Raw genomic sequence first — 17669 nt, 5'->3', positions numbered from 1 at the left:
CATAGCCAAACAAGCTCCTATTCTTTCCCCCAAGAAATGAAGCAGGCAATAAACCACAACAGACATAAGCAAACTAAGTAATAGGTTGGTAGGTAGGTAGGTAGGTAGGTAGGTAACCATTTTCTATTTTGCCTACTGATAGAGCAGGGTTATAATCATCAAGACTTTAGGGGATATTTTGTCAGTATTCTAAGCAAAGATGCTTTCTCCTGATTTGAAAGGAAACCTAGAGAATATTTTTTCAGCTTTGTTTTGAGCATGTGCAGTTGTTACTCATTTCATGCTGTGTGGACAAGGCTCAGATCCTAAATTCTGCATTGTCATAAGACCGACTAATAATCAGCTTGCTCTGGAGTAAATTATTCAACAAGCATGCTTAGGGCCTTGAATTTGATCATCAACACTACAATAAACTAATACTACCAACAAACTACACATACAAAAAGCTTCCTTTACTGAGCCAGTAAATGGCCTTATTTGAGTTCAGCAGCTATGCAAAATCTAGGGGTGAAAACAAGCATCTGAAACCCCAGTCAGTGCTGGGTGGTAGGCAATCTCTAGATTAAGTGAAAGATCCTGCCTCAAAATATAAGATGAAGAGGAACTCAAGGAGATATCCAATGTCGACATCTCGACTTCACATGCAGAGACAAGAGCACATGCACGCACGCACAAATACAACATAAACACACTTGCATAAAATAACCTTTAAAAACAAGAAATCTGAGTTTCAAGGAGCATAATTCTTCAACACTTAATCTTTGTTATTACTAGGAACCTGCTACAGTCTCCCTCAAAGAAGGGACACTGATATTTCTTATAGTGTTAATGATGTTCAAAAACAAGATTTATTTTTTCCATTAAAGGTATTTTGACTGAATAAAGTAGAGAATAAATGGCACCTACGAGCTTTGTGATGGATTAATTAGCCATGGTAATTAGATTATTCCTGAGATTCTCACTAAATAAGAAATGTTAGTATTATTAAAGCTAAAGGTCAAAGACCAAACAAAATAGTGTACATTCATTTCCCTTCTGCTCATACATCTACACTCCTACAACTATTGTCTGTGCTAGGCAAAGTGGACTTGCTAAGACAGCCTAATTAGGTAAAGTGAACCATGCATTCCACTTAAAATAAATAAATCCTGAATTAGGTGTATGCTTCTCAAACTAAATATAAACCAAGAAGCCATTCACTTGAAAAGTTATGACAGCAGTCTCTAGGTCAATACTCCATGTTCTTAGAAATCAACCATTTGAGTCAATAACACACATCTATTTAGATAATCTGAACTTCAGAAGATAAACGTTTAAATATCTAACAACATTAAATGGTACTCTATAAAACTAAAGAAAGAGATAAGAGTTCAAGATATGCTTGTAGTGTATTATGTTTATAGTATATATTTCTTATAATTACAAAAAATTCTAGAACATCTATTTTGGTAGTGTTATAGCAACTTTAGAAGTCATGAGACTTTCCATGCCATCCTTACTTAAGAGGAATATTTATTTCCAGAAAATGTTTATAAAATAATGAAATTATTTTGTCTTACTAAATTAGATTATTTAAGCAAGTTTAATAAGTTAAAAAAGGGCAGTACTGGCTGCAAAATAAGACCCTATTTCAGAACAGTTATATATAAATATTATATATTTAAAAAATAATCTCCATACTGTTTTATATATTTTCTTTCTACACTTTCTAGCATGTTAACCTTGAATATTACAGCTACTATATTATTAAGTTCAAAAAGTTTTCAAACAATCCATCAAAATTGAGTCTAATAAAAATCAAGAGTCTCTGTGTGTATCTATGTATATATCTATCTATCTACATAGAATCACATACATATGACCCATGAAAATAAAAAGACTAGTTGAGAAGAGGAAGGGATGGAAAAAGGAAGAGATAAGAAAGGATAATAGAGAGTAAATAAAATCAAAGTATATTGATTTACTTGAACAAAAAATGTGATTAATGAAGCCCATCATTTTGTACAGCAAATATACTTTAACAAAAAGTATTCACAAAGCTCTCACCACAATTATTTACAGAAATCACATCTGATATCATAAGATACATTTTAACTTTACAGAAATCTTTTCTGTCAAGTTTTAAAAAGAATCCTCATATCTAAAAATAATAAACTGTCATATTTGCATTTTACTTTCAAAACATGGTTCAACAAAAGAAAAACACGTATCTCTACACACACACACACACACACGCTCTTTATGAATGAGAACAGCAAAATGTTATCAATGCTGAACCGAAGGAAGGGTCTTGAGACGATTTTTTCAATATTCCTGCATTTGAAAATTTCCATATAAAAAGTTCAGAGGACAAAAACCTCTCAATTGAGTTCTGGGAGCTGTGGGTTTTCTGATAGTACATTATATATGTCCAGTACATCTCTTTTGATCACGAGCAGGATTTTCCCTCCCTCACTGAAAACAACTGTTGCAAAATTATGCTTTTAAACAAAAACATGCAAACAAAATCACAATACTAGGACAGAGTTTTTTAAAAGTAGGCTAAAAAGGTTGGTGTAACTGAATTAACTGCTTTACCTGAAAGTTAACATCTTCTTTCTTAAATATTAGTGCTCGAACTTCATCTGGATCACCATTAAATATAGCTTGCACCAGTGATGGCTAAAAAAAAGAAAATGAATAAATAAACATTGATCATATAATATATATAACTTTAAAGATATTTTTGCATGATTTCTAAATCTAATGTTTTTTTTTCTCCCCTGTAGCCATAATCTTTTTTGAGGGGGTAGGGAACATAAATCAGACATTTCATGCAGTCTAATAATATTAAAAGTATGGAGTTCATCCTGGGGAGTGTAATAAAGAAGCCTAATTAATGAATCTTTTCAAAAGTAATTTGACCAAAATTAAGTAACAGATTTGACACTCATTTTATTTCTTATGTGAAAGCCCTTTGCTTAATTTGATGAAAAGACAGACATACAAATAAGTCTGATAACTCAAATCTATTCTTGGAATAGAACCAATTCCTAATCCACTGAAGACTATGAAAGAAGGAGATTTTGAAAACATACACACTGTATATAATATATAATGATAGAAATCCCAGAAACAAAATTTAGCATCTGATAAAAATAACTACTATTCAAAAACCAAAAGATAATACACATCTGAATAACAAGAAAGACAAACATATGCATGTCATATCTAAATATAAGCTCCTAACCATCAGCATAGCCTCTGCAAGGCATCATAATATACTAGTCAAATAAGGGTTAGCTAATAAAAACAGTGTTTACAATAAGGTTAAGAGCATACCCTGATTCTTTTTAATATAAAGTTTTGTATGAAAATGGGTAAAATTCATTATAGAAAAGGCTATGCTTTGACGTTGCTGGTAGTAGTCAACCTTTTCAAAAATATGCAGAATCCCTGATTGTCAGATCAGTTCTAAAACCAAAAGAAAACAAAGAGCATGTTTTCATAACTACTTTGGTTTATTTTTGAGTCTTCATAAGGAGATGAACAGATATAGTCTAAAGTAAAAACTAAGCATTTGAAAAAGAAAAACTGAGAAATGTACTCATTTTACACACAAATAATACTGCATCATATAGACCCACATACTGCCTGGAGTTTCTAATGAAGCTAGTAAAATCTAACTCAATGTACTACTACAAATTTAAATTTACATAACTAGCTCTATAAAATATAATCAACAGAAACTCTCATAGCTTACCAATACATTTCCAGAGAATGGAGAATGTAGAGATTTATTTTCCTGGGGCAACTTAGAAATGAATACGGGAGAATCATCTTCTACCTCCTCCAAGACAACAATACACACTCGACTCATTCGCTCTTTTAGAACATTAAACTCCACGCTTTATGATAGAAGTCACAGTGGGAAGAGCACAGTTTTTCCTCCTCTTCTGTATATCACTCATGAACATTCTCTGAACAGTGCAGCTAGTTTCATAGTAATATTAGAGTAACTGAAGTTTAAAATTATGACACATAACTTCCTAAAAATAAAAACCTATTTCTTTCTGCCAGGTTATTGCAATCTATAAAAAGTTTCACATCAGTATGTCAATAATTAAAGCTCAAATCTATGGGTAAATTCTTTTAAAAATATTTTTCTTCTACCAAAATAGTTACATTAAGCTCTGAAATTTACTTTGTACAAAACAATCCTTGTTTTGGGTGACAGACACCACACCATAAAAAAATGAAATCAGAAACAACTGCTGAGATAGAGGTGGCCACAGATAGCCCCACTCTTGTCTACAAGGTCATACAGTTACCAGTAGGCTGGGCGGCTTGTAGCTGAAAATAAAAACAACAGAATCTCACTATTCTGTTTCCACTTCTAATTTGTCTTCATTTTTTTCAGCTTAAACGACTTAATACAGATATTATCCAGGAAACAAATAAACAAAAAATATAGAAGTTAGTATAAATCCTGAAAATGAAGTTCAGGGGTTGACAATTCTTTCTGTGTTTAGGAAAGAAAAAAAAAAGCCACCACTCTGCATTAACGGCAAAGCTGCAGCACATTTACACGTGATGAGTCAGATCACAGGAGACAACAGGACCTCTGGTACGAGAATACAAGTTGATAATCCAGACTTCACACACAGCAGTCCAAACACAGAGCTTTATCCCATCAGTAACAGAAGCAAGGCAAAGCTTTTATTCTTTCTCCATCAGGCAGTTGTTCCTGGCTGCCCAGCAAAAAGACACAGGCACCAGGCAGAAATGGTGTCAGTGGAGAATCCTAACAAGCAGACAGCAAAAGAATCAGAAGACCTTTGAGCTCCAATTACTGCTTCGGAGTTTTCATTTTGAGTAGTTTATCGCTCTAGTACTTCCTTTCATCTCTGCATGAATACAGCTTCCATTAAACAGTCCTCATTCAAAGGGAAAACAGCAGACTGTGCATCTTCTCTGAGCCAACTACTTTATTCAGTCATCTGCCTCTGTGCCAATACAGTTTCCTCCCCTGGTAAAAACCGCTAGAGTTATCCTTTTCAGTTGATTTCAGATGCTTTCCTGTTCCTCAGATGATCTTGCAAAATTCTGCTGTTATCTTCAAATGAATAAGCCCTTGAGAAATACCTACACAACCTCAGAATCAGTCCCGCAGAAGCATTTCGACCGAGCAACAGTCTGAAGACCCGCAGGATGAAATGCCTAGTAATGCTCACGTTACACTTACCAGAGAGCCGAACGACTGCTCAGGATGTAACGGATGTAACTTCCTCTAGCAGGAGAAAAAAACAGTGCATTTGGACAGCCTTCACAATTAAGAGGGTTCATGCCAGTTCTGTGACTAATCCAGATCAAACTGAAAATTCTATAACTGAAAAATAAGTGCACTTTTAACATTTTCCACTAAAAGCCACAAGGAAATCTGGTGTACTGCCTCGCTGAGTAACACTGGCGTTAGCAAGTAAACAATCCCAAACAGCTTAACTGCTTTCGTATGCGACAAGTACAGCCAATGTTTAACTCCATGATAGCAGCTGCAGTAAGAATGTCCGTAGTAAGAGAGATCTCAAGAGGAAAGAGACATAGTGTATCAGACTAAAGACCATGAACCTAAGTTAAGGTGCACGACTTTTTATTTTTCCAAGACCACCTTCCTCCTCCCTTCTCATTTCTTCTTCCCCTTTGGATGTATGTTATTTTCTAGAATGGAAAGAGGTTCTAAAAAATCAAATGTTAAGGCTTGTTATGACTTCTAAGTTAATGAATTAACTTTTATATTAATGAGTCAATCATTTATTGACTCATACTTTTTTAAAGAAAAAATTTTAAATTTCATAAAGGTAGAAGTCCTAATGTTAAGATTTTATGAAACATTTGAATTTTCACTGAAGACATTAAATAATACCTTCATATCTGAATATGCTCTGAAGTCTTAAAAACCCACTAAGCAGCTGCATAAAACAGCTGTTTAAAGTTCTTGTCCTGAATTACATAGAGCATAGAATCTTAACATAGAAACTAAACAACCAAGCCCTCCTTCCCGATAAAATAATTTCCCAAAAGCTACAATTCAGTGTGAAAACCAACCATTTGGGGGCTGAGGTTGTAGCACTTGTCTAGCATGCACCAGACCATGTGTTTAATCCTAAACACTGTAAACAAAACCACCCAAAACCACTGTGAAGTTGTCTTTCACTACCTTTCCCACTTTGCCCCAAACTAAGAATATTTCTCAATTTATTACAAAGAAATACTATGCCCCACCTTGATCTGTATTTTCTCCTTTTATCATCTCGTATTCTTATAAACAACCTCATGCTATTTTTCAGCATTTTATGCATGGTGCTATATTTTCCCTTAATATAATAATCTACTATAATCACATTTTATATAGGAAAAAAGAACTCAGAAGACTAAAATGCTTAATGCCAAAAAACATATATTTCTACTACCATTAAGATTTTTTTTTAAAAAAAAAACTTTACTTCTATGTGGAAGAACTGATCATTAAAGAAAACTGATAATGACTGTTGAAAGTTTAGGCAACAAAAGATTATCTATTTGTGAGTAAGTTCCCCACCCCCACCCTTGAGACAGGGTTTCTCTGTAGTTTTGGAGCCTGTCCTGGAATTAGTTCTTGTAGACCAGGCTGGCCTCGAACTCACAGAGATCTGCCTGGCTCTGCCTCCTGAGTGCTGGGATTAAAAGCGTGCGCCACCACCACCCGGCCTAAGTTATTTTTGAATGAGCATTTTAATGCTACTATTTGCTTAAGCCAATTTACTTATTAAATCATGGGGAGGGGGACTTAATATAAGTAAGAATGCCAGAAATTAGAGACAAAAATTACTGAAAATTATTAAGTATTCATGTAGAGAAGAACCAACATTCACATGGGGTTCAATAGTTAGTTAATCTTCCGTGGGGAAGAATGGGCTCTTGCTATGTTGCTTAGGCTAGCCTAGAACTCCTGCACTGAACAGATCTGCCTGCTTTGCCTAGCAGATGGGACTCTAGGTACATGTCACCATGTCTGCTTCTTTTAGTGTAGGGCCATATATTATACAGGCTCATATGTCTACATTGTATGGAGGCCAGACTCTCAAGCCATAGTTTGCACCTGACCACACAGAAGGTGGTCACCTAACCTCTCCAGACAAACCTAACAAAGGGTCAGCATATGCTAATGTTGTTCTGCTCCTTCTTTGTAATTTGGAGGACACCTAGGATAGAGATATTAATTCAGCTACAGAGCTGCTGTTCAGAACAGGAAGATAGAAAGATGTGACAGAGCAGGTATAGATAGGTATGGACGTGACCTTAGACATTAGCCTAGTTACTCAGGGAACAGAATGCTAATGAGTTCCCTCCTCAGTTTAAGTATAAAAGTTTTGGTATAAAAGCTGTTTGGAGAATAAATGCGTGTGAGAATTTTCAGGATGTGAACGCAGGATTTCAGGAGGGATCACTGAGAATCTCCCTCCCAATAAAGCGATGTGACTTGAGTCTTTAATCCCACACCTCCCCTCTCGTCCAGAGAAGTAATTTATGGTCTGGGCTGGCACCTGACCACGACATACTAGTTACTTTAAAATATATTAAATGTTTTCATAGGCAAATATTGTAACATATGATGTTACCCATCACTATATAGTTAAATCAAATATATCATTCTAACACTTGAAACATAAAAATAAAATTATAATAACATCTTATTGCCTATTTTCAGGGTTCTTCTCTAAAATAGAATATTTATACAAATAATTTTTTACTTGCTCCAAAGTATCTGTTGTAAGTTCATCTACTTTGATTAAAGAAGTTGCATCCTATTTCTTGTTTGAGATCAACTTTTACACTGAAGGTTTTCCCAATCATTTGGAGATGAGGGATTTCAAGACGGGGTTTCATTATATAGCTCCAGCTGTCCTGGAACTCACAGAGATCCGCCTGCCTCTGTCTCCCAAGTGCTGGGATTAAAAGCATGTGACACTACCACCTGGCTTCCTAATCATTCTTTACATAAAATTTATCCTACAAAAATTTAAAATTTTATTTAAAGCCCCTATGTCAGAATCTACAGCATGACTGGAAATGAAGGGTTAGCGCATCAGTACTACTGTAATAATCTAGAAGCACAAATAAAACCATATTGAACAAGAACACCCATTTTAAAGATATTTACTAAAAATTATATAGCATAGATTGAACAAATATTCAGTCTTATTTCTTCTATGCACAGCACATCAAAAAACTAGAAAATATTGTGTTTGCGTGTATATAAAATTTTTCATCTGCTAAGACATTAGACAATAAGCAAGCTGCTATATCATAATAAGAAAAATAACCAGTATAAGAACACAAGATACTGAAAGGCAACATCATATACCAGAGGCTTACACAGGAAATACAGACCACACATTCATGAGGCAGTGAATAGTATACAAATTCATTAACTGTAACTGGCATGTAAGGGACCTTCCAATTGTTTTTACAAAGCTATCCACAAACCTCACTGCTAGGTTTCTTGTTTTAACTTACTAATATTTTTTTTTTCTTTTTTGCCTCTTAAACCAGTAATAACTGGCTGGAGCTTTTAGGATCAGAACTCACATTTGGGGGGAAAGGTTTCAAAATTTAAAAACACTATTTGTACTGCATGAATAAGCTACACAAATCTTAGACTAGTATGATCTAATAGAAATATAAAGATACCTACACAAGTAATTTCTTACCTAGTCACATTTTTAAGCAAAAGCTGGCAAATTAAAATTTTAACATGTCCAAAGTAAGATAGAGAAACCCACAACATTATATTATGTGGAGAAAGAGCGTCTAAATGGGAGGTCTCCACGAAATTCTTCCCCTCAGACCTCAGAGAATCCTGCAGAGGAAGGAGAAAGACTGGAAAAGCCAGAGATGATGGAGAGTGAGAACAAGGCCCCCTGAATCAACTAAGCAAGGAACATACGGGTCTACACCAGGTTCTCTGTGTATATATTATAGCTATCAGCTTGTTTCTTTATGGCACCCTTGACTGTGAGAACTCTGACTCTTGGAACTCTTCTTTCTGTTGGGCTGCCATGTCCAACTCCAACATGACCACTCTTACATACTGCTGATGACGATTAAACTAGTCCCGCCACTATCAACATGGAAGGTCCTCAAAAAAAATAACAACAGAACTACTATGTGACCCATTTATATACCACTCTGCAGTAGACGCCCAAAGGAGTCAAAGTTGACATATAACAGAATAACAGAAACACTGTGTGGCCACCATTATCACAGGACTAGCAATAGTTGAACTACAGAATAAGCCCAGGTGCCCCAATCAGCAGGTAAAAGCGGAGAATTATGATCACAAGGATGCAGAAAGGAGGTTGGTTTTCATAGGGAAGATTAATAGGAAACATTTGAAGATAAAACTTTCATTGTATATGGTCAAAATTAACTTTTCCTATTTCAGTCTCACATATATTTTCTTAAATTTGACATTTTTTTCTAATGTAAATAGCATTTATACGAGGGTTTCCTTCAGTCTGTTTTAAGAGTCCCCCCCCCCTTAAAAAAGAAACAAAAACACTCTAGAACTCTCAGCGTATTTTCCATTATTAGTGTGCTGTGAATAATTTACAGTAAGTAGGGAAATTAACTCTGGAAGACAATGACAAAATTTAACTTTTCTATGTTAATATATAGTTTGCTACTGGTTGTCTACTTACCAACCTTTGTTAACTCTTCCCTTCTTACAGCCTACCTTCAGTTCTGTTCTATATAGCACATGGCTTGGAGAAATCTTGAATAGAGTAAGGTGATCATGGTAATTCTATTCTACCTACTAAGTAACTCATTTGGTAACTGACATGCAATCATACTAGCTTGCTCTGTCACATGCCAGGGAAAGTCAGCTGTAGTGCTTCTAGGAAAGCTTTTCTTTTTTCTTTTTCTTTTTCTTTTTTTTTTTTTTTTTGATCTAAGGGAGAGAAAAAAAATGGTCCTCCTACTGAACAAGAATGTTTGATAATAATGTCGTGAGGTATGCTGGGTATCTTATGACTGAATGGAGTTATCTTAGAGTCCATGCTAAGTCTAACAGAGGGAAAACCTATGTATGGTCCAGCAGTAAGTAAACTAAACCACTCAACCTAAAGAACAGTATTTCAATTCCTACTGCTATGGTAAGACCCTTTACTATTTAATCCAGTTTCTATTTTAAATATAAATTATTTTCAGTTTAAAATAGCCCTAATATTAAGGGACAAACAATATGCTATTACAAATAAAAGTTATTAAAATATAATGATTAACCTTATATTGGCTCAAAAGTTTTTAAGTATGCCTGTGATGCTGGATATTATGAATATAAACATCAACAAAACAATAAAAATTGAAGCATCATTGTTGGTAGGCTTAACAACTAAATTAGCTAAGAATGGACTAGTCACAGATTCTAATAAGACAGCTCCTTTATTTTTAAAAAGTTTAGAACCAGTTACAACTAATGGAATTAGCATTGCTTAACAGTTATAATCATAGCATTTTATAAGCTTACTAAAGTAAAAAAAATATTTAAAAAAGATCCTGTTCTGCGTTCCTGAAGATTGCTGCTCTCCAAAACACTGGTTACTACAGCAGTGTTTTGTTTTGCTTTTAAAGAAATTCCATACCACAAACACATCATAAAACTACTTTCCTTCTTTTAGCCATAAAAATTGCTATGCTGAAATACAACATTCTTTTTTTGTCTGTTTTTTTTTTTTTGTTTTGTCAAGACAGGGTTTTTCTGTGTAACCTTGGTGGTCCTGGAACTTGCTCCTGTAGACCAGGCTGGCTTCGAACTAATAAGAGATCCACTTGTCTCTGCCTCCTGAGTACTGGGTTAAGGGTGTATGCCACCATTCCACGCAAAATATAGCATTTTTTGATAAAGGGAACTAAAGAAAAATGTTCTAAACTATCTGAGTCATTGCTTAAATTTTAAAATAGAATGTTCAGTATGTCTCCACCCTGTTACAGTTCAAAAAGACATGAGTCATTTTCTTTATTATTTTCCAAATGATAGCTACTTTCGAACATAAGTGATACACAGTTTTAGTTTGTGTGTGGAATAACCAGTGTACATGTAAGTGACTGATCTCTCTGTACTGGTGGAAATTCTTGGGCTGTCTCATGTAATTGTTGCTCAAAGAAATAAACACAGGGTAACCATAGCAACTCACTCTCCTTAACTTTTAAAGTACAGTAACGTAATACCACATTTACCCAAGTGTTTTCAAATTATAGAAACCAACATGAATAATCACGCTGTAAATAATCTTTTTTTTATTCTTTTTTGTTTGTTTTGTTTCATTTTTTGAGACAGGGTTTCTCTGTAGCTTTGGAGCCTGTCCTGGAATTAGCTCTCATAGACCAGGCTGACCTCCAACTCACAGAGATCCACCTGCTTCTGCCTCCAGGGTGTTGGGATTAAAGGCCTGCACCACCACTGCCTGGCTCTTAGTCTTTTTTAAGAATTTAATTTCTGTGTATGTATGAGTCCTGTGTGTGTGTGTATGCGCGCGTGAGCGCACGTGAGCACACACTGTGAATTTGTGGTACCCATGGAAGCCAGAAAAAGGACATGAGATTTCCTCTAGAAATGAAGTTACAGGCAGTTATGAGCTGCCACGTGGGTGATAGGAACTTAACTCTGAGTACCAAGTCTCTTAACTAATGAGCCATCTCTTCAGTGTTTCTTAAAGGGCAAGACCTAGTTAGTGTGTTTCAGCTGAGTATGGTGGTACATATTTGAACTAAAGGCCAGACTGGGCTATACAGCAAGACAGTCAAAAGGAAGGGAAGGAGGGAGGGAAAAGAGGGAAAAAAAACCACCAAAACCAAACAAAAAACTAATAATACTAGACAAATCAAATGGGAGATTTGAGAAAACAAAACATTAAAGAGGGGGAAAAGACCCTCTAATTCATATTGGCTTTCAAATCAGTATGAATGATTAGTAGCTTTGCTTATTTTCAATCTACTTCTTGAGATATGAGGAAATGTAATTTCCAAAATACAGTAATGGTACGTAATTATTAGAACAGTTTTTCCTTTTATGTCCTTCACATTTGACATGTTAGATATATTCTAAAAATCTTACTTGTTGCTTACCCTATTAAATTTGTTTATAGTCTTTTGAAAGGAAAAAGAGGCAAAATTTTCATTGTGTTCACTTGATTTTCTGAATAAGATCATAAATTCTTGTGCATAATTCTTGAATCTAGTCTACCCTAAAAAAGCCATTTTATCTTCTGTTTTCCTGAATTCATGCTTTTCTAGAGGTCTTCTCTACTGTTAGCTATTGCTCTGTTCACACACAGGGTTATCCCCAGAGCACCCATGTTTCTGAGTTGAGAGAAACTTTAGTCGGCAAATGTTATCAATAAACTTGCTTATAAAAGCATTGCCCCTTTTGAGGCATGTACCATCTACTTAGGTAATCTTTTTATTTCTTTTTGTTTGTACCTGACAAATATCACTACCCAATTCATCTGGACATTTGTCTCAGGGCCTGTCAGATGGCTCAGGGGGGTGAGGACACTTGATGCCAAGCCTGACAACCAAAGCTTGATTCCCAGAATCTGCATGACAGGAGAGAATAAATGCACACAAGGTATTTTCTGGCCTCTGTGAGTTATAACACACACACAAAATCAGAATGACTTCTACTACTACCCTAAGTTTCACATATGCCAACTTGTTGCAATTAAAATATGTCACAACATTCCATATAGTTCTGCCTTTGTATATACACTGTTCCCTAGTCACCTCCTTATCCACAGAATATATAGTAGGGCTGTATAAAATACAGTAGAAAATTAGAGAGCAGCTAAGTCATGAAGAGCCATGAGTGTCATAATATAGCAAACAGATTTTTAAATCTGTACAATGATGGACTGTACCTTTTAAATCAAGTTGAAAAGTAAAAATCAAGTTTATACATAAAAAAAAACTCACTGTGGACATAAAATAAAAAGTAACCTAAAAATGAGCTGCCACTATAGCAGAGATAACCACCAGTAAGCTACTGCAAAATTCTATGCCAGAGACCACAAGACAGTGAACTGGAGGGAAAAAACAATCTGCCAACAGCTATCAATAACATCAATATGCCTTTCAAACTTTTTCACTATCATTTCCACTTGTAAAAACTGGAAACATATAGCCGGGCGGTGGGGGCGCACGCCTTTAATCCCAGCACTTGGGAGGCAGAGGCAGGCGGATCTCTGTGAGTTCAAGACCAGCCTGGTCTACAAGAGCTAGTTCCAGGACAGGCTCCAAAGCTACAGAGAAACCCTGTCTCGAAAAAGTTAAAAAAAAAAAAGTAAACATAAGAAAATAATATGAAGATTATAAAGTGTACATAGTAAGATTATTAAACATCATTAAAACATGAAATCACCTTAATACTGAATAAAAGAATGATTTAAAATACAATATATGCCATATAATGCACATTTATCTGATATTCAAAATCTCCTTTGCCCTGAAATACTGGAGACTGAAGAACTACAGAGCCTTACAAATGCTAAAAAGTACTCTACCCACTGAGCTACATCCCTGCTTCTCTGTAAGAGATTTCTAAAAACACAAAACAATACTTATGTCACATGGAATAAAACGTGTGTGTGTGTGACAGTCTTAATTATGGCAGAAAGTTTGAGTGTTGAGGATTGAACTTAGGCCTTACACACCTTAGATAAATGTTCTAATACTGAGCTAGATTCTTTTGTGTATGTGTGTGCGTGCACACACGCTACTTTATAACTGTAATTTTGCTACTGTTATGATTTGTAATGTAAGTAACTGATATTCAGGCAATCTGCTAAGTGACCCCAGGGAAAGACTCTTCTGTCCCAAGGGGGTCGCCACCCACAGCATAGAAGGGAGGCTTTGGCTTTGTAGGTTACTTTTTAGCTTAATCAACAGTCATTGTGTTTATGTTATGGCTGGTTTTGTTTGTTTGTTTAAACAACAGACCAATTAAGCCACAGCAGGATTATGGATTATTTATTCTCACCTTCATAGGTCACATATTTTTTATTTGTGTTTGTGTGTGTTTTGTTTTCCAAGACAGTATTTCTCTGTAACTTTGGCTGTCCTCAAACTGTCTCTGTAGACCAGGCTGGCCTCGAACTCAAGGCGTGCGCCACCACCGCCCAGCCTTAGAGCCATGACTCTCATTTCCCTGAACTCAAAGACTGTCCTATAACTAAGAAAAGTAAGGCCCAGGAAGATGAAGCAACAAAAGCTCCCAATGCCAAAACGTAATGACTGTGTTTATTAAGCTAAAAGTTAAGTTTATTAAGCTCTAAACTCACTGGGTAATAAATACCTCTAAATTTATTCCTCAAAAGCTAAAAAATAGGACCTGGAAAACTGGTTTGGTGGCAAGTTGCTCTTGCAGAAGACCCAAGTTCTATTCCCAGCACCAACGACAGATGGCTCACAGCTGTCTGTCTCCAGCTCCAGTAGATCTGAGGCCTCTAGCCTTGGAGAGCACCTACATTTATACGTGAACACAAGACATGCTCAGATAATCTGAACAAACTACAACATAGGGTAATTTAGGATGCCTGTTTTTGCTTGTTTTCTCCTCTGAACTGGAACCTTGCTATAACTCCAAATAAAATCTTGACACCTGACTACTTAACTCATTGAAATAAAAAAATGTCAACAAGACATTTGGTAGCTTTAAAAGTAGAATGCAAATATAATAGCTATATTTTTTAAAAAAGGAAAGTTTTTGTCATAAAGGTGTGAATAGCTATGGGACAGGAGAAAAAGACAAAATGATATAATTAAGGATACCTTTTAAAACCAGAGCTTCCTGTTTTTTAAGCATTTTATGAAATTATGAATTTTTTTTAAAAAATAACTTGGATGTCATTTAAAGTACAGTATCATCTGTGAGCTCAAGGGTAGACAGCTTGCCTAGCATGTACAAGGTCCTAGTTTGATGAAGCTATTACCTACAATATCAAAACATCTTAACTTTTTTCGGTTTTACTGAGACTGGGTCTCTATGTAGTCCTGGAACTCACTATGCAAACCAGGCTGGCCTTATATTCACAAAAATCCTCTAGCTTCTGTCTCCCAAATTCTGGGATTATATGAGACATTGTCTAAACACACAAACACACACTTTCTCACTCTTTCTCTTTAACTGCATAGTATATCACAAGATACTTTTTGGAACTAGCTTAAACTTGCTCAAATGCACAATAAACTATACCACCACCTTAATTTTATTATGGATTTTTCAAATGGTTCCCTTATATAAATTTATAAAGGGGTAGTAGTAACAATGCAAATGCACCACCCAGTGGTAAAAGGTAAGAATTACAACTTTTACAAAAACAATAGCAAAAGCAGGTTGAAAATTCAGTAGTCTTCAACACTAACAGAGGTGTGTGTGTGTTATTAGCAATCAGCTATTTGTCGTATTTTTCCAATTAAAATTATTTATCACACAAACTCTTAAAGGTTTTTTGATTTGTCTTTCTCTTTTGCATAGGACTTTTTTGTTTGCTTTTCTGTTTTGTCCATCCATTTCTCAAACACTGAATTAAGAAAGAAACTAGAATAGGTATACTTTATGATTTATCCAAAGCCTTTTATGAGTCAGGAGTTACAAGACGATTTATGAACAGAAAGCAAATGAAGCATAGAATTTTCAAGTGAAAATCTAGCTATCAACATCTCTCAGGTAATAACAAATGAGTCATTCAATACATTTTTAAAAGTGAGAAGAAAGGCTAGGTGGTGGTAATGCACGCCTTTAATCCCAGCACTTGGGAGGCAGAGGCCAACAGATCTCTGTAAGTTCAAGGCCAGCCTGGTCTACAAGACAGGCTCCAAAACTTTAAAAAAAAAAAAAAGTGAGAAGAAACTAGCCACAGCTACATGGTAACACTGTCTCAAAGGGAGTGGTAGTGGTAAGGAGTGGGGGAGAGAAATAAAGTATGAAGGAAAAGAGAGCACTTGTTAGCATGTGCCTGTCAGCATCGTAAAAAAACAAAACAGTGGTCATTTGGAATGTCATCTAGACTTTCTTAAAAGGGGGCCACGTAAAGAGACACCAGCAGCCATGTATCTCATACATCAGAACTGTTAAAGGGAACATGGATCTTGAACGTAATCATATTCAGTCCAGTTTAACATACCGAATAGTCTATTCATTACAGGGTAACAAACAGCTTTCCTTTCTAACTTAACATAAAATCAAAGACAACTTAAATACAACTCCAGTAAGGGTACTTTTTTCTGTTCTGAAGAATACTGTATTGAGTAATATCAAGCAGCATTACTGTTTTGAGAGCATAAAGACATCTAACAAAAACATAGCAACTGCAGTCTAGTGACTATAAAGCAACAATTATTAAACCACGGTTTCTTCCTTTACTGACTACAGTCTTTAATGTTTCTACTTTGTGAAGCCCAACAAACAGCACACATATCAAATTCAAATGTCTTTCTAGTGCTCCCCAGTCTAATGCTTTTCCTCTGCAGTCTAAGAGATTTTTATAAAACTACTTTCACTAAAACCACAGGAGACATTCACCTAATGATTACTGTGGCTGATAATTATTAAAGTATGTATTACATTTAATAGTTAAGAGAATGGGAAGAGTAACAGACAGCCGGGAAACAGGATGCAAGTGTTTACTGGTTTTACAGGAGAAAATAAAACAAGCTGCAGCATGCTCATTATCTTCAGCTATTTACTATTTTCTTCCCCAAGCTATAAAAAGAACATTAAGTAAGATCTATCTAGGACGAGGCACCTATCAAATTCTCTCACCAATACAGAGCTCACTACTATACACTAGCTGCCTCCAACTGGGGCTGGCATTAAGTATTAAGTCACATGTAATTACGTGTACGGTTAAGTTATATGTGTGGCAAGGTTAAGTTTTAAGGAGGCATAAGTAGCACAAAAAAAAGCCCATGACAATACTACACAGGAATACTAGGATATAACATGAATTTCTATATTATTTTCCTCTAGTGAAAGCAGTAGTTCCAATCACAGGTCAGTGAAAGCAAACAAACAAAATGAAGGGACTATGTGCTTTAAGAAAAGTTATTAAATGATAGAAAGTTTACTTTGATTTTTACTAATTCAGAATTTAGTTTTTATCCTCCTATCAATAAAACTAATTTGTGTAGGATATGTTTTTTATTCCTGTTATTTTTTTGAGACAAAGTTTTTCTATGGAGTCCAAGATGATCTCAAACTCAATCCTCCTGCCTCCAACTTACAACTCTGAGAATTACAGATGTATACATGCCATATTTATATGAAACATATATCATATATACATGCACTTTTAAAGACTACCTCTATATAAAAGTCAAACCTTATTGGATTCTCGAAGAAACACAAAGTATGGGGCTTTTTTTTTTTCAGAACTAGTGGCAATAAATTATCCTCTTAAATCTTAAAATACACACACACACACACACACACACAGCAAAAACCCTGTCCAAATATATTTTCTGACAACATATCCAACAACTTAGCCATATTTATATATACATGGTTTAAGAAGTTGCAGGTGAGATGCATAAAATATTATTTATACCTTTACATATAAAACATTAGTTTGTCTTTATCTTTCCTTTTTTTT

The 17669-nt window shown here is 35.2% G+C and overlaps 1 protein-coding gene across 2 annotated transcripts in view; it reads right to left on the bottom strand.

Annotated features, from left to right (window-relative positions):
- Positions 1-17669, bottom strand: part of Ankrd28 (ankyrin repeat domain 28) — a 159181-nt gene that overhangs the window by 96082 nt on the left and 45430 nt on the right. The window contains exons 1-2 of one of the 2 annotated variants that reach the window (XM_041662442.1): positions 3743-5149; positions 2578-2661 (exon numbers count right to left, since the gene is read on the bottom strand). In XM_041662442.1, coding sequence (XP_041518376.1) covers positions 2578-2661; positions 3743-3859 — 201 coding nt within the window. In that variant the 5' untranslated portion in view covers positions 3860-5149. Of the gene's footprint in view, positions 1-2577; positions 2662-3742; positions 5150-17669 lie in introns of those variants that run through there. The other variant, XM_041662443.1, reaches the window with a different exon arrangement.

Source organism: Microtus oregoni, unplaced genomic scaffold (assembly GCF_018167655.1).
Source record: "Microtus oregoni isolate MIOR12 unplaced genomic scaffold, Mior012 000013F_ref0000133, whole genome shotgun sequence".
NCBI classification, from domain to species: domain Eukaryota; kingdom Metazoa; phylum Chordata; class Mammalia; order Rodentia; family Cricetidae; genus Microtus; species Microtus oregoni.
Note: the sequence above shows the minus strand (reverse complement) of the source record. Positions and strands in the feature narration are given on the sequence as shown.